Source organism: Hyphopichia burtonii (genome assembly GCF_001661395.1).
Source record: "Hyphopichia burtonii NRRL Y-1933 unplaced genomic scaffold HYPBUscaffold_1, whole genome shotgun sequence".
NCBI classification, from domain to species: Eukaryota; Fungi; Ascomycota; class Pichiomycetes; order Serinales; family Debaryomycetaceae; genus Hyphopichia; species Hyphopichia burtonii.
The window spans coordinates 2155529-2176919 of NW_017963728.1; the positions used below are offsets into that span (position 1 = coordinate 2155529).

Sequence of the window (21391 nt, forward strand, 5' to 3'; positions counted from 1 at the left end):
AAAATTAAAGAAAAAACGAAAAGTATAAACAAGATAAGGATAATACAAAAACTTTCTCCTAAAATCAATAACTCCGTTTGTCGTTAACCACTCACGAAAGTCAGAGTAACTATACTTCAGGATGAGTAGTATTGTTAAAAAAACTTCACATTTCACCCCTAAACTAAAAAAGAACCCTATCAAAAAAAAGAAGCTTGCCTCCTCTTCAAAAGCTTCTCCATCTACACCCCCTGCTACCCAGACCACCCAACCAGAAAAGCCAGTTTCAGCTGAATCACAAGTCGGTGCCTCACAAGAAGAACAGGTTCCAATTGAAAATGAAATTTCTGCTCCACAATCCCCTCCTCAAACTCAAATCGAGACTTCCCAAGCTAATTTGAGAGACTCGTCTATAGCAAGTGCCGATATACAAGCTCCAAGCGAAGCTGAGTCAACTAAGGAAGCTGTTGGAAAGCCTAGTTTCAATTTTACTTTAAATGAAGTTCAAACTAAGGATGGTGACACACAAGTACCTAACAAGGCATCTGTAAGCGCTTCAGAAGCGGATGAAGATGTTGATCCTAAAGATATGTCCCGTGGGAGAACAACTACTGAAGTCGCAGCTGAAAGTAAACCGGATCATGAAGTTTTCAAAAAACCAGATGATCGTAATCCTTCAGTTTCCTCGACAAGAAGACGCTCTTCGGTACGTCCGCCTCATAGATTAAGTGGTATATCTCAAAGTTTGATGAGACCACGGTCTGATTCTTCCTCAATAGCTCATGGTGGTCAGGAAGATTCCGAACCTATTAAGATAGGTATACCAATGACAAGACCAAAAAGAAGAAGATCATCATTGGCATCTTTTAGCAATAAGAAAAGACCTTCATTCATAGGTACCCCAGTTCCAGCGGTTATTGAAGTTCCAAGAAATCAGAGTGAAACAACAGAGATAGAAGCTACACCTGCACCAACCAACGAAGATATTTATGCAAATGACGATAAGGATTTAAAGGATGATCCTATTGGCCCAATTAACGAAAATCATGAATTCGTCGTAGGTGTTGATCCTAGAACCAAAAAATTGAGAAAGTTTAGAAGACGAACTCAAGAGAATAGACACGAAGATGCCAGAATAGAACGAGCTATGAATCCTGACTATATACCCGTTGCCCCAATTGATTTAGAACGAAGAATAACTAGTGCCAAACAAATACCTCGTCTTGAATCTCTTAAAGTAGAACCTCATCTTTATTCAGATATCAAAATTTCAACTGAAAAAGTATCCATGGCTGAACTATGTAAGCCAACATTTCCAATCGGGGAAATAAGCTCTGAATTTGAAAAAGCACAATCAGCGCAAGCAATAATCAAAGCAAGAAGGGATCAACGTCGATTGGCAAGAGAATATGCTAGGACTAATCGTATATCATTGGAAGAAGCTTTGAGATTGAATCTTAATGAAAATGATCAAGAACAACTTGATAAACAAGAAGAAAACAAAAAAGCATTGAGTAAATTTATAAATGAACAAGATGTCGAACCAACACAAACCAATAGAATTCAACTTAATATTTTAGATGGTAAAATTAACTTTAATGAAGAGTCTACTATTGTCAATAAGCATGCTAACATGCCAACAAGAAATCACGAAATCTATGAAGAAAATCCATTTGAAAATCCAATAACTGCAGCAACTTATTCCAAGTGGCGTTTTACCGATATCTGGACCCCAGATGAGATGGTTGCCTTTTATAATGCATTAAGTACTTGGGGAACAGATTTTACATTTATTGCTCAGTTATTTCCTTACAGAACAAGAAAACAAATTAAGGCGAAATTCATCAATGAGGAAAAGAAGTACCCTGAATTAGTAGAGTTGGCATTAAAGAGAAAATTACCTGTTGATTTTGAAGCTTACTGTCGTGAAACTAATAAAAAATTCGATACTTTAGAAACTTATGAAGAAAAATTGAAGGAAATTAGAGAAGAACATGAAAAACATATGGAAGAAATCAATCGTGAAAAGGAAAATGCTATGAAAGCAGATTTAGAAGCAAGTAGAAGAAGAGAAATCGAGATCAGAACCGGTGCTAAGCCAATGACTAGAAAGGAAAGAATTGTGCAATTACGTGCCAATGAAACAGTCGTTGGTTCTATTGATGATGTAAAGAAGAAGAAAGAGGTTGAAACTGAAGAATAGATCATCTGTGTATTATGTAACGATTTTTAATGATTAATCACTTATATAACCGTATGTGTAGTTTATGGGATGTTCGCAAAATAGGTCGCAAAATATCGCGTATACCTTGAACTGACTGTTTTTTTTTTTTTTTTCATTAACAAGCTAAAATATATCGTAGGATCAACCAATTCCAAGCAAGACCATTGACATATCGATTCAAATACTCTCAAAAACGCCTTTCAATCCAGTGCGGGCACACTTTCAACATATTTCAGTTTCTTCGATTCCAAAGATATCGCACAATCATGTCATCGCCCAAAGATTACATTCTTGAGACGTATCCAGATTTAAAAGAGTTACTGAATCGTAATAATCTAGTGAAATTCACCGTGAGACCCAAGCCAGGAATCTTTATTAAGTATGTTAAGCTTCCATTGTTGATAATACTATCAACGATACTGATAACTTATTTGACATACTTGTTCAAATTTGGAGGGTATTGCAGTATTCTAGCTTCACAATTAAATCATAAGGTGATAGGTTCATTCACCAAGAATGATTTCAGTCATGAAGTAGCAAGTACGCTACTGATTAGTTTTTTCAGTATTCCGATTTCCATTGATCTATTTATGAACCCTGAAGAGCGATATGTGGATAAGATGTTGAGTTACGTTATTATACCAATAGTGTTATCTTCAATGATTATGATTACATATTGTTGGAATGAAGCCGAGGATTCAATGACAGTTATTAAAGACTTAGGAATTCAACTACATTCATCGCCTAAATGGAGATTTTTCAAGAATCCTAAGAAAAGCAATCAAAATTTCATACCATCTTCGGATATAATGGATATTGTAATACATGATATTTTCCACGGATATGGACAGACAATATTCTGCTTATATATATTAATGAAGAGCGGAGATCAAAAGGCTAGTTATATTGGCGGTATTCAGCGAGAGACGAATCTGAATCCAATCAAGGTGATTTTCCCTCAATTGATGCCCAGAAAGAAGATATTATTAGAAGTTTATTATAATAGTAGGAAAGTTTTATTTGGAGACCAAATATACTGGAGGAAATCGAACAAAATTACAAAAGGATGAAATGAAGCAAATTAAATAGACTCGTTGGAGTTATATTAAGAGAGAATGAATAAATATATTAAAGAAAGAACACCGGTAAAGATTCAAGAAATAAAAGAGTAGAGAAGATGTTTCATTATCGTAAATTACCACTCTCCCAATTGTTTAAAAACATGAGAGAATTTTTTTCTTTCAGCAATTGATACCACTCCTAAGCAAGCCAAAAGATATCCACTTACACTCAAGGCTAATTTTTGAGTATTGGTTAAGTTAGCAAAAGGAGAGAAATTCAAGCCGGGACCAGAAGTGCTGTAACTTAAATATTGGCGGGACATCAAGCCTCTTACAAGAGGTTTGGACAATATAGATTTGGATAAACTAGTGGATAACATTATTAATAAATTTTTATGATTAATGGATAAAAATATCTTCAAATGACTCAACGGAAATCAAACTGCTTTTATAAAATGCCAAAAATAATAAGCATCCATGCCGAAGGAAAAACCATCGGAAAATCAAGGGAAAAATGTTGCAAGCGATAAGGAGTACAAGGGACAATCGACTCATATCCAACTGGAGACTTCATTGGATAGGGCTGCATTGTCCGTTTTACGTCTTCCGATTCCCGTTCTCTTTGGGACGAACCCTTAGCAGTATGAAACATTGCTTTGGTGCTAAGGAGAGAATCGGAATATGAGATGGTGATGAGCTATCATTACCAGGAAGTATACTTCCGAACCATGGCGTGAGTCAATGTTGCAAAAAAAAGATCCGTCAGGCGACACTCAGGTGATGAGAGGCGGTAGACCCGTACATCACGCGTTTGCTCTTATCAACCGTGGTTTTAACCGTCTTGCTAGCCAACTTGACAATCTTGCTCTTATCAGCTATGGTATTAACTATCTTGTCAACCATCTTGTCACCATTTTGTCAACCATCTTGTCAACCATCTTGTCAACCATCTTGTCAACCATCTTGTCAACCATCTTGTCAACCATCTTGACCATGCCACCATCTTGCCAATTTATCATCTCCGGTCAACTATCTTGTCAACTTTTCAATTCCCCTGTTAATTATCTCACCAGAACGACATGTTCTAACCCTCCAAATACCAAATACTACCAATATACTCTTTCGCTCCACTTTGATTAAACTCAAGACCCGAACGTTACATGGGGAACACCATTAGCGTGTGATATCACGTGCACGGGCACGTGACCGGCGTATCCATGCATGCAGCGCGGAAAGCACTACATATAACCCGGCCAGCGTTTACCAGGTAGGGACAGAAAACTGCCCTTTTCGGCAGCAAGTAAGGCTTCTGGATCAAAGCAGTACAATCCCGAAGAATTACATCACAAGCACAGGAATCCGTCAATAAAGACGAGCGGAGTACCAGTGGAAGAGAAACAGAAACAGAAACAGAAAGAATGTAACACCAAAGAAAACAATACACTTACTCAATCAATCAACTAATCGCGTGAAATCAATGAAAACTTCTTCCCTTCCATCGTCATTTGGGAGGTATTGTTTTAATAAATGCTTCTCGTTTATTTATTTTGTTTTCAACTTTGTAGTTTGTGTATGAAATATATGGCTGAAAACTCCTATTTATTTAAGACATTGACCTATTCATTTGAGACACTATCCAATAAAACGAAGCAAATAGAACTAATCCTAAGCCAATTTTAAATCTCACTGCGTTCTTAGATTCTTGCAATCAAATACGTTTTTTTTTTAGATTGATTTTAGTTCAGAATTTCACCTCATTTTAATTGCAATTATAACTGATTCAAAATACGACTGGCTTACTTTAACCGAGAGCCCGAACCGTTCTAGTTGATTCCATTCACTTTTGGTTAGGGCTGTTTTGTAGAATAAATCATCTCTGTGTACCATTACTCTTCGCTATTGTCAATTGACCTCTACTGGCTTTTGGTTGGTATTTGCCAGTACTTTGTTTGGTAAAACACACTAAACTGACAAAAGACAAAAAAAAACAAAAAAAAAACCCACTGAAAACAAAAAAAAAGTCAAAAAAAAAAAAAAAAAAAAAAAAAACACACACACACACTCACACACTCACACACTAAAAGAAAACATGCATTTGTTAACGACGTTCAGCATCAACTAAGTTTTTTATGTTTTTTTTTTTGTTTTTAGTGGGTTTTCATTTTTTTTTTGTTTTTTTTATCGAAAACTTGTCTTTTTCCTCTAACTCTTTCTTTCCATCTTTTCCTTTGAGTTAGTATTCAAGAAGGTTTTTCCTGGTCTTATGTATCATTAGTTGCTTGGTTGTTGGCAGTCTACAAACCTTCATTCCTGTGTGTGCTTTTTTTTTGAATTTTGGTTGGTTTTTCCCAGTGTGTATATCTAGCCGCCCACTCAGTTTACCGCCCAAGTATCCAACTTATACAAGCTATCCAACTACTTCCAAGATCTGCTGGTCGCTATTCTGGCTGTTCCTTATATCAATCCCTTCCGCTCATTTTACTTTTTTGATTGATATAAGTTGCCCTTTTGTGTGGGATCTTTTGCTTTGGTTTTGATTTTTGGTTTATTTTTTTACCGTTACGTATAACATCCACAAAAAAAGTTCAATCAGCGAGGAAAACGAAACAAAAAAAATACCCATTACAAAAGGAAAAAAAACCCATCCAGAAAGAGAAAACGATTTCCTTCACACTACTTACTCGTTTTCTCCCTCTTTTCTCTTTTTTTAGAACAAATTGATCTGTCTGTCAATAATTCAATATTTTCCAACTACAAAGTCATTCTTTTAAGCCATTTACTTTTGTTTTTTTTTTTTTTCAGTTTTTCTTTTCTTTTTTTTTCTCTTTCATATAATGGTGTCACAGCAGTATCTGAATGCTGGATTATCTGCTAAAGATAATCAGAATACTTCGCCAAATAGAAATTCGAAAAATATTCAAGAAATGTCAACTTCTCCCTTTAATTTTCAATCAGCTTCAAATGATCAATTATCCCCTTCATCTAATTTAAATAGTCCATCTTCAAATTCAAGACCCATCTTACATTCCAGAAGTCCTAGCCACCAAAATCCAACTATACCTGGCTTAAACCAAAATCATCAACATCATTATAATCCAATTAATTCTGCTAATAGTTCTACTAATCCTAACTCTTTAACTAATTGGACCGCTTTAATTCCTCCAATGCCAGCTTATCCTCAAGCTACTTATAAATCAGAACTTTCTCATGATCAATCTATTCAAAGACCTTTATCCGCAAGTTCTTCATCTCGTTCAAATTTCCATTCTTTACATAATTCAAAACCTGATAATAAAATTTCTTCAAGTCCTGATTTGGTTATTCCTTTTAATGGAGTGAAAAAAAATAATCCTTTCAACAACAATAATAATAATAATGGGAATGTTCCTCCTCCTCCAATAGCTCCTCAATTTTTAACTAAACCAAATCAAAGACATTCAATCGCTATATCTCCAATATCTTCTAAAAAAAATTTATTAGAAGATGAAATAATTCAACAACCAATACCTATAAAATCAAGATCAAAATCAAATAGTCCAAATAATTTATATCCGTCAAATTCTTCTCCAAGTTCAAATATAAATAATGATCAAAGAAATTCTGCATTAAAATCAAATTCTCCATCTAAAATAAATAATCACCCATCAAAAAATTTAAATTCAACTCCTTTTGCATTTCAACCCGATAATCTTTCAAATCCAACTTTACATGATCAACTAAGATCGCCTCCTCAACAATCTAAACCTCATTTACTTCATCAACATTCTCAAGCTGCCCAAATACATCGTCCAAACTTAAATGATAATAATAATTCAACAATAAATCAAAATAACATTCCTACTCATAATACTAATAATAATCAATTAATTAATAAAAAAAGTATGCGAAAAAAGAAGAAAGTTTGTAAATGTTGTGGTTTGGAAATTACTGGTCAATTCGTAAGAGCTTTATCAAATGCTTTTCATGTTGATTGTTTCCGTTGTGATGAATGTGGAGAACAATGCTCAGCAAAATTTTTCCCTCATGATAAAATTGATGAATCAACTGGTTTAAAATACCAAGTTGCATTATGTGAATATGATTATTTTAAAAAATTGGATCTTATTTGTTTTAATTGTAATTCAGCTTTAAGAGGTCCTTATATTACAGCTTTAGGTAATAAATATCATTTAGAACATTTCCGTTGTGCAGTTTGTGAAAAAGTATTTGAATCCGATGAAAGTTATTATGAACATGAAGGTAATATTTATTGTCATTTCCATTATTCTAAATTATATGCATCTCATTGTGAAGGTTGTCATTCTTCCATTGTAAAACAATTTGTTGAATTATTTAGAGGTGGTAGAAATCAACAATGGCATCCAGAATGTTATATGGTTCATAAATTTTGGAATGTCTGTATCACTGCTGATTCTGTTGGTTTAGAAACTCAATTTAATGTTAAAAGCATTGAAAATTTAAATTTACAAGATTCAAATATTGAACCAAATGTTTTAATTGCAATGGAAGAACAAATTGAAAATACTGTTATGAGTTGTTGGTTAACCTTATCCGGTTATGAAGAAAATACTGCTGCTTGTATTTCTGATATGTTATTAAATGCTTGTACTGGTAATCAAGCTAGTGGTTTATTTGCCACTGGTAAATTAATTTTAAATGTTGAAGTACTATTTCAAGCTATTGATACTGTTCAAGATTTTTGTAATATTGTTGATAGAGACATGGGTTTTAATAAAGAAAATTCTGATGGTAGAAATAATTCAAATTCTTCAAATGATAATGATATTTTCCAACCTTTAAGAAAAGAACCAAGAAATATATCTGGGAAAATTATGAGTTATTTAGCTATTTTAAGAAAATCAGGTCAAATATCTTCTTCGGGTAGTCTTTCAGCTGAATTATTATCAGTTATTACTGGTTGTGCTCATTATTTAAAATTATTAATCAGAATTGGTCTCAATAATGCTTTAAAAGTTAATAAAATTAGGGGAACGACTGAAGCAACTGATAATTTTTTAATTGCAACTAAAAATTATGAAGAATTAGGATCAGACCCAGAAAGTTTAAATCAACTGTTGATGATTCATCCTAATGCCACTGATTCATGTCAATCATGTCTGAAAAGTATTGAAAGGTCCTGTATTGAATTTGAAAATAAAAGATGGCATGTTAAATGTTTTGAATGTTCTAATTGTAAAACTGGTGTATCTTCAATTGATACTTCTAATCATGTTAAAAAATTTACTTATGATAAAAATAAGTCATTAGTTTTTTGTGAAAACTGTACTAATGATGATGCAGTACCAGGTTTCCTGTTTGCAAGTGATTTATCTCAATTAATTTATTTATTAAAAATTGCTTTATATCGATCTAAATCAGTAATGATTTCTGAAAATGGCTCATCTAAAATTCAGTCGAATCAACCAATTCAACCTTCAATCTCAAATCATACACCTAGATCTAATTTAGCAGAACAAAGAGATGCAGCTAGGGTTGTTACTGAAAATGATTATTCAAAAACTTTGAATGATGTCACAAGATTAAGAAGCAGAAGACAAAGTCAAAAATTATCAAGTTCAATTAAAAAGAAAGCTAGAAAATCTGTTGTTGTTGAAGCTCCTGAAGCAGACAAAGCTAAAGAAGAAGTTACTAATGATGATGGTTTAGTTGAGGATGCTGAAAATAATTTGGATCATGGTTTACAATTTCAAAATAGAAAAGGTAATCATATGTCATTTATTGCACAGCAACATGATCATGATATATTTAAAGTTAAAGAACGTAATATTAAAGATCCTTATAAAAAATCATTAAAAATTAGAGATGAACCTCAAAGACAACTTACTAATAGTCACCTTGATAGAACTTCTGATCTTTTGAAAAATGAAAAATCATTAACTTTAGATGATATTCCAAGGATTGTGGCTGCTGAACAAGCTAGAGAACAACGTCCAAATGCTTTCAAACATCATAATACTTTATATCAAAGAAACAGACCTATGCAACCAGTTAAAACTGTTGCTGCTGCCACTGGTGGTAAAACTCCAACTACGTCAACAACTGATGATAAAGGAAATGTTGTTGGTACTTCAGTTGATACATCTCAAGTTAAAAAATCTAAATATTATTCAGAATTAAGTAAACCAGAACATTATGTTTTGAGACATATTGCAATTGAAGCTCTTCTTGAAATATGTCCAAATAAACATAATAAAGAAGAACTTTTAAATTTAATTCAACTGCCTAAAAAACTGAGTGGTGGATTTTGGGATAAATTTAAATTCGGTGCAAATGATCAAAAAAATAAAGGATCTTCAGTTTTTGGTATTGATCTTCAAGATTTAACCAAGAAATTTGGTGTTGATTCTGATTTGGGTGTTGGACCATCTAAATTAAGAATTCCAATTGTTGTTGATGATGTTATCAATGCCTTACGTCAAAAGGATATGTCTGTTGAAGGTATTTTTAGGTTAAATGGTAATATTAAAAAATTAAGAGAATTAACTGAACAAATAAATAAAAATCCCCTTAAATCACCAGATTTTACAGGTCAAAATGCAGTTCAATTAGCTGCATTAATGAAAAAATGGTTAAGAGAATTACCAAATCCATTATTAACTTTTGGATTATATGATTTATGGATATCTTCACAACGTGAAAAAGATCCTGCAATGCAAAAAAGAATTTTACAATTAACTTATTGTTTATTACCAAGAAGTCATCGTAATTTAGTTGAGGTTTTATTATATTTTTTCAGTTGGGTAGCATCATTTGCAGAAATTGATGAAGAAACAGGTTCTAAAATGGATATACATAATTTAGCAACCGTTATTTCACCAAATATTTTATATTCAAAACAATCTGTTGAATCAGATCAAGCTCCACAATCTGGTGAGACCTATTTCTTGGGTATAGAAGTGGTTAATCAATTAATTGAAATCCATGAGGAATTAAGCGTGATCCCTGTTGATTTATTACAATTTTTGGAAAAATGTGGAGTGAACCCAAAATCTGAATCAATGTTAAATTCCAAAGATATCATGAGTAAAATTGATAAGCTAATTAAAGAAAATCCTAAACCATTTTCGAATTTTGAAGTCAAAATTGATAGTGAAGTTCCTCATCATACTAACACCATCAAAAGAGGTCAAACTAGAGTATTAACCGAATCACACGGTGAAACCACCAATGTCTAATGATTATTTGTGTTTTAATTTCAAATTAGGGTCAGAGCATTATTATAATCTTTGTGTTTTTTTTTTGTGCTGTCTTCTTTTATATATAACCTACCAAATGCCTTCCCTGAAGTTAATCATAATTCGTTTTTGTTTCCATTATTTTTCCTTCTTCTATACTGTTTTATTTATATTTTTTTCTTTCTTTCTTCTAATCCTGTTCTTTTAGTTCTTTTTTTTTTTTTTTATCTTTTTTTTATCTTTTTTTTTGGCTTTTTTTTTTCTTATTATTATATAACGAAGTGATCTATATCTGCTCTATATATTAGGATTTTTATAAAAAAAAATTTGGGTTAAAAGTGAATGAATATCATAATACTAAGTTTATGAATTAACAGTAGAATTGTATGAAAAATTGCTCTGATAACCACAATCTTGCACCGAAAACGACAGAAAAAAAAAACGAAATTGAAAACTTTGAGGAAAAATATTCAAAGAATGACGTTAGAAAGAAGATATTGATCAAACTGATAACTATATTTTCAAATAGGACTAGTTTTCATAGTCTCAACCACGGATTGAGCATATCGGTTTGAGAAAGAAGTTGAAAGAATAGTTGAAAAATGGCAGCTCTCACAGCAGATTCTTTAAAAGAATTGATAGAATCAAGACTACAGGCATCATTAGTACAAGTTGAAGACATGTCAGGAGGATGTGGACAAGCATTCGCCGTCGTCATCGTCTCTCCATTATTTCAAGGTAAAAATAAGTTAATGAGACATAGGTTGGTTAATAATTCTTTAAAAGAAGAGATTGCTGCCATACATGCTTTCACTCAGAAAGGGTTTACGCCTGATGAGTGGATAGCACAGGGTGGTTCATTATGATTTCATCAATAGCAGGAGCTACAAGCTAATTCATTGATATATTTATTCCACTGATCTATTTATTGACAATTAAGATAGAATCTATGAATATTCATGGAAAGGAAAAAAAAAAAAAAAAAAAAAAAAAAAACGGAAAGATCCAAATAGCTATAACTTAATAATAATTTATAATTTCAATAAAAGCCAGCTTTCATTCAAAATACTTAAAACTTTGAAGCGTAACGTTTGAAAAGACCTCCCCAAATAGCAGATAAAATGATGAACATACTCAAAATCATAAGAGGAAATATACGTAAGCCAAAAGAACTAGTATCAGCAATTAAACCAACCAAAAATGGGATAATTGCACCACCACTACCACCAAAAGCACAAATGAAACCTACACCAGCAGTATGATATTTAGCTGGTAAAATTTTCAATGCTGTAACGATTGTAGTTGGGAAAATAGGCCCCACGCCCAATCCAGTAAGGAAAACGACTGCAAATAAAATATAATCTGTCGGTAAGAAGGCCAAAAGCCAAAAGATTAAGAATCCAGCAGCTGACCAAGCAACATAAACCATGTTTGCCAATAATTCATTTTTGAAATATTTGGAGGTAACGAACCCAAGAGTCATTCTACCAGTTGTGAGACCAAGCCAAAAAGAAGTTGCCATGTACGAAGAATGTTTATAGGCGAACTTTTTGATTCTCATGAGGAATGTAATAAGCCAAGCACCAAAAGCGGTTTCACCACCAACATATATCATTAAAGACATGGCGAAAACCCAGATTAATTTGGATTTAAGAGACTGGGTCATTGTGGCCAGGTCTGAGTTAAGAGAATTTTCATCGATACTTTCATTATCAGAATTAACGTCGAAATTATTCATTTCAAGATCATTATTTTTAGAAATTGCTAATTTAGCAGATTTATTATTTTTAACCATCAGAACGTATCTATATTTCTTTACTGTTTCATCTCTGAATAATATTATGATGAGAATGGTACCAATTGCACCGTAGGTACAAAGTAACATATAAACTTGATTCCAAGACCAAGGGCCGGTTTGTTTCTGTAATAAAGAGGTGATCAAAACTGGACTAATAAGACAACCAAGGCCATAGCAGCCATGCAATATTCCCAATAGCTCATTTGAATCAACAAGACCTCCCAACATGAAGTTGAAAGAGGCATCGAGCAGACCTACCCCAATACCATTGAAAACGTAGACCATTACGAATAAAGGATAGCTTGGTTTGAAAGATAAAATCAAGCAACAAAAAGTCATTGATGCTGAACCAAGAGTCATCACTCCCTTGAATCCCAAAGAATTATGAGATACTTGATTAAGAAAGGCCATAATCATATAACCAAGAATAGCAGCAAAATAAAGCATACTGATTTGAATGTCATTGATTTCATAATGACTTTGAAACTCTGGAATTAAAGTACCAATAGCCTGATCACATAGACCAACTAAAACAAACATATAAAATCCTGAAAAAACCTGACCTTTCAATAAATGACTTTTCCTCCAATCAGTGGAATCGATAAACAAGTTTTCTCCCTCGTAATCTATGTAGTACTTTTCATCCGAACCATCTACATAATTGAAGTCTTCGGCTGATCTTTTATTTGAAATTGAACTTGAGGGACTTTGTATATCATCAAAAGTTGCAGCCAGTACATCTGGGGGTGATGTATACTTATTTTCTTCGCTTAAGAAGGCCTCAAACTCCTCGTTGGAGCCAGTACCTTGTTTCTTCGAGTTATATCCCATTCTAGTCTAATTATTTGATTTATAATCTCGTAATTTACCCTTCGTTCTTTCTCTCTTTTTCCAATTTAAAACCTGGTTTTCCAATGTAAGATCAAATCAAAAGGATGTCTCTTTCCTATTCCTCAGTATAACAACTTTCTATAAAATTCTATAAGTATTAAACTATACTGAGGTGTTTTCTAATATAAGGTGTTTTCTAATATAAGGTGTTTTTTTCATATGAAATAGGAAGAATTCGAAGATTCTCAATAGAGCAAAGGGATGGCTTCGATCTAATATACTTTTTTCACCCTCTTTTCTTTTCTCATCTCCTAAACTTGCAAAAAGCATCGTGCGAATGGCAAATTGCAACCTTCTTCCCGAGTTTATGCAGTAATTCTCGCAAAGAATGCGTTTGGGGCTCTAGATTTGATGTATTCTAGGAGCTGATGGTCTATGTGTCTATAGGTGTGAGTGGACGTGAGATCATGAAAGGTGTTTTCAGTTTGGATGAATTAGGTGGATGTAATATTTCGAAATTGCTGCAAAAATCTCTCGAAAAAGCGACTTTTTCAAATTGAGTATATACATTTTGTAACATTTCCTTACCACCTTGGGTGGATGTAATGCGATCAAAAGACTATGCAATTGTATAACCAGCTAAGGCAGTTTGAAAGAAAGATTCGTGATTCACAGCCAATGAAAGTGCCAGGAAAAGGGACTCTTCAGGCATGATTCTGATTTTTGCTTTGGAAAATACAGTGCAGTTGCACAGTATGCTGCATCATATGCCCATTCTAAAACCAAAACGAATACCTGGTGTTAAATTCAGTACTATTTTCGCCAGCGGGCCAAACCTAATCCGTTTTCCACCCAGGTGAATTCATTATTTGGAGCCTTGTTTACATTCAACGTCAGTGATATTCAAGCGAAGCTTAGTCTTGTGTATCAGAAGCCTGTTTTTCATCTCAGCAGCTGCTTTTCTCATTTCGAGAGAAATACATGTATAGTCCTGAACATTTGAATATATACCGCATGCCCCAAAATGTGTAGAGAGCCAAAGCTCTACTATCAAGGAATGAACTGGTTCCATTAACACAAGAAGAAGCGGATTCGCTCATTCAAAGTACTCTAGCGAAAGACTTACTTTCAACTCAGTAACGCCTCTATCGAATTTTTTTTAATGAATACATACTGAACGATTTACAGAAGACAATATATACTTGCAAACGAGAAATGGGGCCATACAAGACCCAAGAAATCACTACTACAAATTTTTTTTTTTTGACGTATAAGAATATATATTTAATAACTATTTACTAATATATACCTAGAGTGGGAAAGACTATGTTTAGTCAGGAAAACCCATGTTGAATTAAGTGATGTGATAGAAATGGTTGGTGCTGGTTGAGTTGAGTTCCCAGAGGAACTACTTAGTTTAGATTATAGATTGAGTGCCGAAATATAATAAGATACCAATTTTTTCGCAGCCTTTCTGCGTAACGCAGGAAGTCTTTCTGACTCCTGCTTCTGCGATAGTCGAAAGTCCTGAATTTTTAAAAGGATCAGGTGGTATCTATTAATAGTTCGGATTTGGTTGGTGTCCAGAGAAGCATTGGCTATAAAAAGAGACCAAGTTCTGTCAGGGANATTTTGTGTCGAAGGATACTGGCAGTAAGCCCAAATGAGATAAGTTGCACGGCACTCTAAATAGACATGGGTGAGAAACTCGTCTGGAATAAGGTCCCGGGAAAATCTGGGATCTACCTGGCGACCGCAAAACAGACATTGGGGCTTGTTCACAAATGTCCATAGTTTAAGACCTAGGTTGAAGATATGGATGTGATCAGTGTTGACGTCGAGAGAGAAAGAGAAGGTCTTGATATGTTTCCAAAACTTTTTCCATTTGTCTGCCGAGCAAGAAGCAAGAGCTGTGAGCTGGTTAGACCCAACTTCCGCGTCTTTGTCTTTATATTTGGTGATTTAAAGCTTTTTTTTTTTTTAAAGCCAAAAGAACCAATCAAAAAGCCAAATATAAACCAAGGTTTGTACGTCGTATCAATCTAAGGCGAATTTTTGTATATCAAAAGCGCAAATGGTTTAGTGGTAAAATCCAACGTTGCCATCGTTGGGCCCCCGGTTCGATTCCGGGTTTGCGCATTTGACTTTTCTTTTTTGGCTTCTTCCTATTGGTTGACCTTGAAGCAAAAACAACCTGATAATAAAACACTAAACTGACTTGGTTCATCGGGTGATAACCTTTTTTTTAGCAGCCTTCACATCATCGCGTGGTGTACGGAGGTGGTTTATTAAGGTCAACTGCCAACGGCACGACCAAGAGACCGGCTTGGAAAAATCACTAAAGTATAGCTATAAACCTCCTTCAGCAGAATATAATCATTATCGGTTAAAGATGTCTAAAAACGCAGTAAAGAGTGTTGTAAATGCAAGTACGTGTTGTTTGGGATGTTCGAAATAGATCAATGACTAACTTTCATACTCTAGTTCAAAAATTTTATCCTACGAAGTTGGCAGATAAAACCTGGGATAATACTGGTTTATTAGTAGATGCCAGTTCAGAACATATTTCCCAAACATTGAAAATTTTATTGACCATTGACTTAACTCAATCGGTTGCAGACGAGGCCATTAAAAGTAAAGCTAATTTTATTTTGGCTTATCATCCTTTCATTTTTAGAGGATTAAAGTCAATTACTCCCCAAGATCCACAACAAAAGTCCTTGATTAAATTGATTCAAAATAATATAAGTGTTTATTGCCCTCACACTGCTGTTGACAGTGCTAAAGGAGGTGTAAACGATTTTTTGGCCGATGGTATCGTTGGTGAATTGAAAGAATTATCTCGTGAAACAATTCAACCAGATGCAACTGAAGATGGTTGCGGTATGGGTAGATTAGTCCAATTGAAAGAGCCAACTACTTTGAAAAAATTGGTTGAAAACTCCAAAATTAGCTTAAATTTGAACCATGTTCAAGTCGCCAAAGGTTCTAATTCAGAAAATCTTAAGTCTATTGCTATTTGTGCTGGTTCTGGTGGTGGTGTTTTCAAAGGTGTCAATGCCGATCTCTTCTATACCGGAGAGCTATCCCACCATGAAGCTCTTTATTTGAAAGAAATCGGCTCATCTATAATTGCCTGTAGTCATTCGAATACTGAACGTGCTTTCTTGAAGGTCATCAAGCAACAATTACAAACCGAATTACCAAATACCGACATTATCATCAGTGAAACTGACAAGGATCCATACGAAACTTGGTAATCGGTCCCTACCTTTTAGATCAGTTGTACATAGGTGTAAATAGTGGTTTATATATAATTAGAGGTTTAGGTGTGCAAATAATTTGCAATTGTTACCCTCGTAAGTCTGTGGCACGTGATACGACCAATTTTTTTTCTCTCCCACCGAAACTCGCCTTCCCCATGTCTATCAGCCGAATGAGTAAGCTGACTTCAGAAGGTTGCATCTTCCCTAAGACAATCCCAGTCCTGATTAACGGGCTTTCATTATTAAATATATATACATATTCTGTACTACAGAAGTGACTGATACAAGTGGTGTCCATAAAAGTACTTTTTTGCAATTGATTTCCATACTTACTGATTTTTTTTTACAACCTTGTTATCTGCGATAACCACCGAGACGTTGATTCAGGTTTACTAATCAAAGTGGTTTCCTAAAGAATAATGGATGTCAGAAAGCAAGAGGGCTTTCAATTGAACACTATTAGTGGTGAAAGTTGTCCCAAGTTTAACGTCAAATCGACTCTTGTTCCATGTACAGGAACAGATTACGTCTTCCTCTTCGGAGGTTTTGATGATAATGATAATTTGGATAGTACGATTTATCTTTTAAATACTAAGACCAAGACCTGGGAGATCGATGACAAACATAATGGTGTTTATCGTGAAGGCCATCTGGCTATTTATATAGGACAAGGAAATATTCTTGTGTTTGGTGGAATCCCATTCGATGAATTTCCAGATGTGAATCCACCAGGAAGGCCCTATAACGAAGGTGATGATATAAATGAAGAGCCTAGTAATATTGGTTACGATCAGAATAAAACTTTGTTCAAGAAGGATAGTCTTATGTTGATTTATAATATTTTCGATCGTAAATGGATATCAGCACCAAAATTTGCATTAAGTAGTGCCCCTTCTCCTAGATCCCGGCATGCCTGTTGTGCTTCCCAAGATGGAACTAGAATCTATATAAGTGGAGGTTTAGTTAACTCGACTCCTTTAAGTGATTTGTACTGTTATGACTTGGTTTCTGGCATTTGGCATGGTCCTATTGATTTCGCAGCAAGATTCGACCACTTTATCACCATTCACGATGGTAAATTATTCTCATTTGGAGGTTTGGATCATGAAATGAATCATGTCACCAGCTCAATAGTTTACTTCAATTTCAGTGATCAGAGCATTGGTGAAATTTCTTTGTTACTGCATCCAAATTACAGCTTGGGGTTTGTCGACTCCGATGACGAAGACGATGACAATTTAAAAGTCTACGATAGAAGCTCTAATAATTTCATCCCAGCAAATTCGGAGAGAATATATTTAAATTCTGAAATTAATCCTTTCTTAAAATTAGAAATAAGTTTACCTCTGTGGGGATTCGAAAATAACAACCATGGCATTACAATTGCATATCATGATTTGAGTGAATTCCAGTATATGCCCTTGGTCAATCTGAAAAATATTAATTCAAACTTAAAAGTTAAGACAGACCAAAACGTCTATGATTTTGCTTGGAAGCATGCATTCATTTCACACGATGGTCGCTTATTTATTCTTGGTTATGAAAAACTCGACGTTAATTCAAATTCAGATAGTATACGCTCAACCTCAGAGAATTATCTAACAAAATTAATTGAGATTGAATTATTTAGTTTAGGCATCCCAACAGGTTTGGAGCTTAAATCAGATAAAAAATCACAATTCGGTAGCTTGAACTTGGTTAATGACTTTAAAAAATTTTTGATTAAAGAAGAGTTCACCGATTTTGAAATATATACATTGAAAGATGAATCCGTAAAAAATGATTATAACAATTATGACGAAATATCTGACAGAATTGACAGAATCATGCAAACTAATATCAATGAGGGTAAGGACCTAATATCCGTAGTGAAAGTACACAAATCAATGTTGTTGGCAAGATGGCCTCATTTCCAAAGACTTATAAGCAGTGGAATGAACGAAACCTTAACTAATAGAATGTTCATTCCAGAACCTTTTATTACGGTAAAGGCTTTGGTATTTTACCTATATACTGGATCCCTTGAGTTTGATCAATATATTCCTGCTAATATCTTCAATATTGTTGATTATTCGGGTTTACTCATCTTATCAAACTTGTATGAATTACCTGATTTGAGAGCTCAGACCCTATTTCAGTTGTTCAAACTACTTTCTCTTTTTATTGTAAACTTGGATACTGACACTGACCCGGAACCAAGAATAGGCCTATTTCTAAAAGTTTGGGCAAATGCTGTAATTTCCAATGAGAGTGTGTTTGTTTCAAAAGTCTTAGAGATCATTAAATCAAACTGGTCAATCATTACCAGATCTCTTTCATTCTCTCAATTACCAAAAGAATTGATAATTAGATTATGTCAAGATTGTTCTGTGGACTCACAAATTTTCAAAAGACGAAGCCCAACCCCCATGAGAAACTCTTTTGAATCCCTTCTTTCATCTCCTCATACCCCCTCTAACGGTAGTGCTGGAATAAGAGCGACTCACTCGAACTCTCCATTCTTAAGAGTTATTAACGATGGTTCACCTTCAATACAAGACAGAGAAAATACAGATATATCTCATTTTCCTACTTTACAAATGCTTTCTAATGATTTGGCTGATAGCATAGGGGAAGATTGAGGTTGAAAGGGGAAAATATGTACATATATAGTCATAAATGATATTAATATATTATAATACTTATCAATTTAACTTTTTTCATCATCAGATGCATCACCGAAAAGCTTTCCCATCCAGTTATGTACTTTTTCTGATGTGGTACCAGCTGCATCATTCAAGCCATCTACTGCATCATTCAAGCCATCTCCCGCGTCTTCAAATACGTCGTTTAAAGCATCGCCAACATCGTCAATGGCATCTTCGATTTCGCCTATCAAGTTATTGAGAGGATTAGATGTTGGTTCAGGTTTCTCGTCATGAGATGTAGTGGTAAAATCACTGGGTTTTGGTAACTTTTCAGTGGCTATATTTGAGAGACTTGACTCTTGAGATGCTAACGATTCCATTGGTTTTTCATTCGTACTAACAGATATCGTTGTTGGCTGAGCTCTGTCTGCTGGCTTCTTCCATAATAAGTCGTAAGTAGCATCTTTAACAATATGATCGATTTCAAAAGGGACATTAGGGTAACCCAAGGAGTCACTCCAATCCTCAGGTAACAAGTTCTTAGTAGACACTAAGTTACTTATAGAAGTTTGTGGTGAGCCGGAACCATTATTAGGTGCAGGTGCTATGTTCAAAGAATCACAAAGCAAATTGTAAACTTCAATATTTTGGAAGGGTTTTATCTTCGTATTTGTTGTTGATCCTAGTTTTTTATCAAAGTAAGGACCAGACCCCAAGAACAAAGCTCTCATCAACACTTCAGTATTATTGTATCCATGAACACCTTTAGGAGTATAATCGAAATTATTTTCTTCGTGTTGTTTATGAGTTGTAATTGAGTACCCAACATCGGGTACTATCCAGATTGGGGCTAGTCTATAGTTGAATTTATGTTCGTTTTTAGAGCCTCCAAAATTATACTGCTTTGGGAAGTCTTCTAATTTATAGATGTGATAATGCTTTTGCAAGTCTTGACTGAGAGTTGCAAATTTTTCTTTTAGTTCTTTGTATATATCATCGAGAGAGTGTTTCTTATATGGTCTTAAACCGAACAAGGGCCAGCCATCAATATGTTCAATTTTTTGCAAATCAATAACGTCATCAAGAAACAACAATCTATCGTTGGACGTTGGAGCCATTCCGTGGTCGCTGACAATTACTAAATTGACAACATCTCTCAAGTTACGATTTTTAAGCTCCATTTGCATCAAATCAACGAAATCATCCACGTATTTTAAAGCATCAGTTAAATTCTTACCACTGATACCAAACTTGTGACCAAACTGATCAATGGTTGGAACATAAGTCAATATAAGTTCAGGACGTTTATTTATATCGTCACGATCAAGCCAGCCCATAACTCGAGCAACTTTTGACGACAAGAGTTCAGAGCCATTATAACGATCAACCTCCATGGGTCCATTAGCAATTCCAATGCCGGGTACTTCACTACCAGGCCACATATGGACAGCAGAGTTTACTCCCTGCTTAAAAGCAGTTTGCCAAATTGGTTCACCTCCTTGCCAAAAATCGGGGTCAATACCACCAACTTTAGGATCAGTATTCACAAATTGTTTCTTCAAGACTGGGTCAAAGAAAGTGTTACCAACAATTCCGTGTTCAGAAGGGTGAAGTCCTGTAATAAGGGTCCAATGATTTGGGAATGTTGACGATGGGAACGAAGGAATCATATATGGGGCACCATAATCATTAATCATCATATTATGCAAAGAAGGAGTTAAATAAGGGTTTATATAATGTGGATGGAACCCATCTAAGGATACAATTATTGTTGTTGGGTAGAAGTCGTGAGTTGTGTTTGAAAGGACTTGTTTAACCTTTTTATGTTGAGAAGCCATTGAAGCATATTCCTTATCTTCTTCAACAGAAGAGGATGTAAACCAAGACTTGTTGAAAAATATAATAACAATAACCAACAGAAGGCCAAACACTAGAATAGCAATTGTCTTATTAAGTTTATCATTCAATCTCTTGATCTTGTAGTCTCTTATATCAAAAGCAAATCTATTGGCAACTTCGTCATCGTCATCGTCATCATCGATTTCGAAACTATCAGTAGACGCAACAGACGTATATCTACCTCCACTCAATCTTGGATTGTTGAAATAATTCCTTATTTTCCCCATGAAACCTTGTTGGCTATCCTGGTGCTCGTAGTCCATGCTGTTCAAAAAATTCTGACTATTATCCTGATAGCCTGAGTTGTTACCTAGATTTTCTCTGTATATTATATCATCTTCTGCATCATCTAGATCAGTTATTGGCACATCCACCGGATGTGGACCTTGATAATTGATAGACATTATAGCCAATACCTTTTTCCAATGAAAAGAATAAGTTTGTTTGGAGTTTTGTCTTTTATCTCTTTTTAAACAATTAGTACTTAAGATTTTTTTTTTTTTTTTAGTA

The 21391-nt window shown here is 34.4% G+C and overlaps 9 protein-coding genes and 1 non-coding gene across 10 annotated transcripts; 7 read left to right on the forward strand and 3 right to left on the reverse strand.

Annotated features, from left to right (window-relative positions):
• Positions 1-1261: 1261 nt before the first annotated feature.
• On the forward strand, positions 1262-2170 carry HYPBUDRAFT_91138 (transcription factor TFIIIB subunit; the record flags this gene model as incomplete). The annotated part of the gene is made up of 1 exon (XM_020223874.1): positions 1262-2170. A coding segment is annotated over one exon (909 nt), but the record flags the coding sequence as incomplete, so codon positions are not given.
• A 299-nt stretch (positions 2171-2469) lies between these two features.
• On the forward strand, positions 2470-3273 carry HYPBUDRAFT_103467 (phosphatidylinositol N-acetylglucosaminyltransferase; the record flags this gene model as incomplete). The annotated part of the gene is made up of 2 exons (XM_020218267.1): positions 2470-2704; positions 2852-3273. The coding sequence occupies 2 exons, from the start codon at positions 2470-2472 to the stop codon at positions 3271-3273; spliced, it is 657 nt and encodes a 218-aa protein (XP_020079361.1).
• A 62-nt stretch (positions 3274-3335) lies between these two features.
• HYPBUDRAFT_180195 (uncharacterized protein) lies at positions 3336-3824 on the reverse strand. Its single transcript, XM_020222893.1, has one exon. It carries the CDS (start codon positions 3642-3644, stop codon positions 3399-3401), a length of 246 nt encoding a protein of 81 aa, XP_020079362.1. The 5' UTR covers positions 3645-3824; the 3' UTR covers positions 3336-3398.
• A 3321-nt stretch (positions 3825-7145) lies between these two features.
• On the forward strand, positions 7146-10460 carry LRG1 (Lrg1p; the record flags this gene model as incomplete). Its single annotated transcript, XM_020218152.1, has 1 exon — positions 7146-10460. The coding sequence occupies one exon, from the start codon at positions 7146-7148 to the stop codon at positions 10458-10460; it is 3315 nt and encodes a 1104-aa protein (XP_020079363.1).
• Positions 10461-11020: 560 nt separating this feature from the next.
• HYPBUDRAFT_151679 (uncharacterized protein) lies at positions 11021-11431 on the forward strand. The gene has a single exon (XM_020220621.1). The coding sequence runs from the start codon at positions 11063-11065 to the stop codon at positions 11324-11326; it is 264 nt and encodes an 87-aa protein (XP_020079364.1). The 5' UTR covers positions 11021-11062; the 3' UTR covers positions 11327-11431.
• A 77-nt stretch (positions 11432-11508) lies between these two features.
• Positions 11509-12684, reverse strand: HYPBUDRAFT_151680 (uncharacterized protein). The gene has a single exon (XM_020220622.1). It carries the CDS (start codon positions 12541-12543, stop codon positions 11530-11532), a length of 1014 nt encoding a protein of 337 aa, XP_020079365.1. The 5' UTR covers positions 12544-12684; the 3' UTR covers positions 11509-11529.
• Positions 12685-15157: 2473 nt separating this feature from the next.
• Positions 15158-15228, forward strand: HYPBUDRAFT_t12. Its single transcript has one exon. It is a non-coding gene; the product is annotated as a tRNA-Gly (tRNA).
• A 93-nt stretch (positions 15229-15321) lies between these two features.
• Positions 15322-16424, forward strand: NIF3 (Nif3p). The gene is made up of 2 exons (XM_020223948.1): positions 15322-15518; positions 15574-16424. The coding sequence occupies exons 1-2, from the start codon at positions 15482-15484 to the stop codon at positions 16347-16349; spliced, it is 813 nt and encodes a 270-aa protein (XP_020079366.1). The 5' UTR covers positions 15322-15481; the 3' UTR covers positions 16350-16424.
• A 350-nt stretch (positions 16425-16774) lies between these two features.
• On the forward strand, positions 16775-18976 carry HYPBUDRAFT_103905 (uncharacterized protein; the record flags this gene model as incomplete). Its single annotated transcript, XM_020218311.1, has 2 exons — positions 16775-17074; positions 17126-18976. The coding sequence occupies 2 exons, from the start codon at positions 16775-16777 to the stop codon at positions 18974-18976; spliced, it is 2151 nt and encodes a 716-aa protein (XP_020079367.1).
• HYPBUDRAFT_180243 (nucleotide diphosphatase/phosphodiesterase) lies at positions 18938-21336 on the reverse strand. The gene has a single exon (XM_020222894.1). It carries the CDS (start codon positions 21283-21285, stop codon positions 19045-19047), a length of 2241 nt encoding a protein of 746 aa, XP_020079368.1. The 5' UTR covers positions 21286-21336; the 3' UTR covers positions 18938-19044.
• Positions 21337-21391: the final 55 nt, after the last annotated feature.

What these genes read in the sequence shown, in the direction of transcription:
- HYPBUDRAFT_151679 (XM_020220621.1), top strand. Translation starts at nt 11,063, where the DNA reads ATGGCAGCTCTCACAGCAGATTCTTTAAAAGAATTGATAGAATCAAGA.
- HYPBUDRAFT_180195 (XM_020222893.1), bottom strand. Translation starts at nt 3,644, where the DNA reads ATGTTATCCACTAGTTTATCCAAATCTATATTGTCCAAACCTCTTGTA.
- HYPBUDRAFT_180243 (XM_020222894.1), bottom strand. Translation starts at nt 21,285, where the DNA reads ATGTCTATCAATTATCAAGGTCCACATCCGGTGGATGTGCCAATAACT.
- NIF3 (XM_020223948.1), top strand. Translation starts at nt 15,482, where the DNA reads ATGTCTAAAAACGCAGTAAAGAGTGTTGTAAATGCAA. An exon ending in AAAGAGTGTTGTAAATGCAA is followed by an intron (nt 15,519 to 15,573) that starts GTACGTGTTGTT and finishes TTCATACTCTAG; the next exon opens with TTCAAAAATTTTATCCTACG.
- HYPBUDRAFT_151680 (XM_020220622.1), bottom strand. Translation starts at nt 12,543, where the DNA reads ATGGTCTACGTTTTCAATGGTATTGGGGTAGGTCTGCTCGATGCCTCT.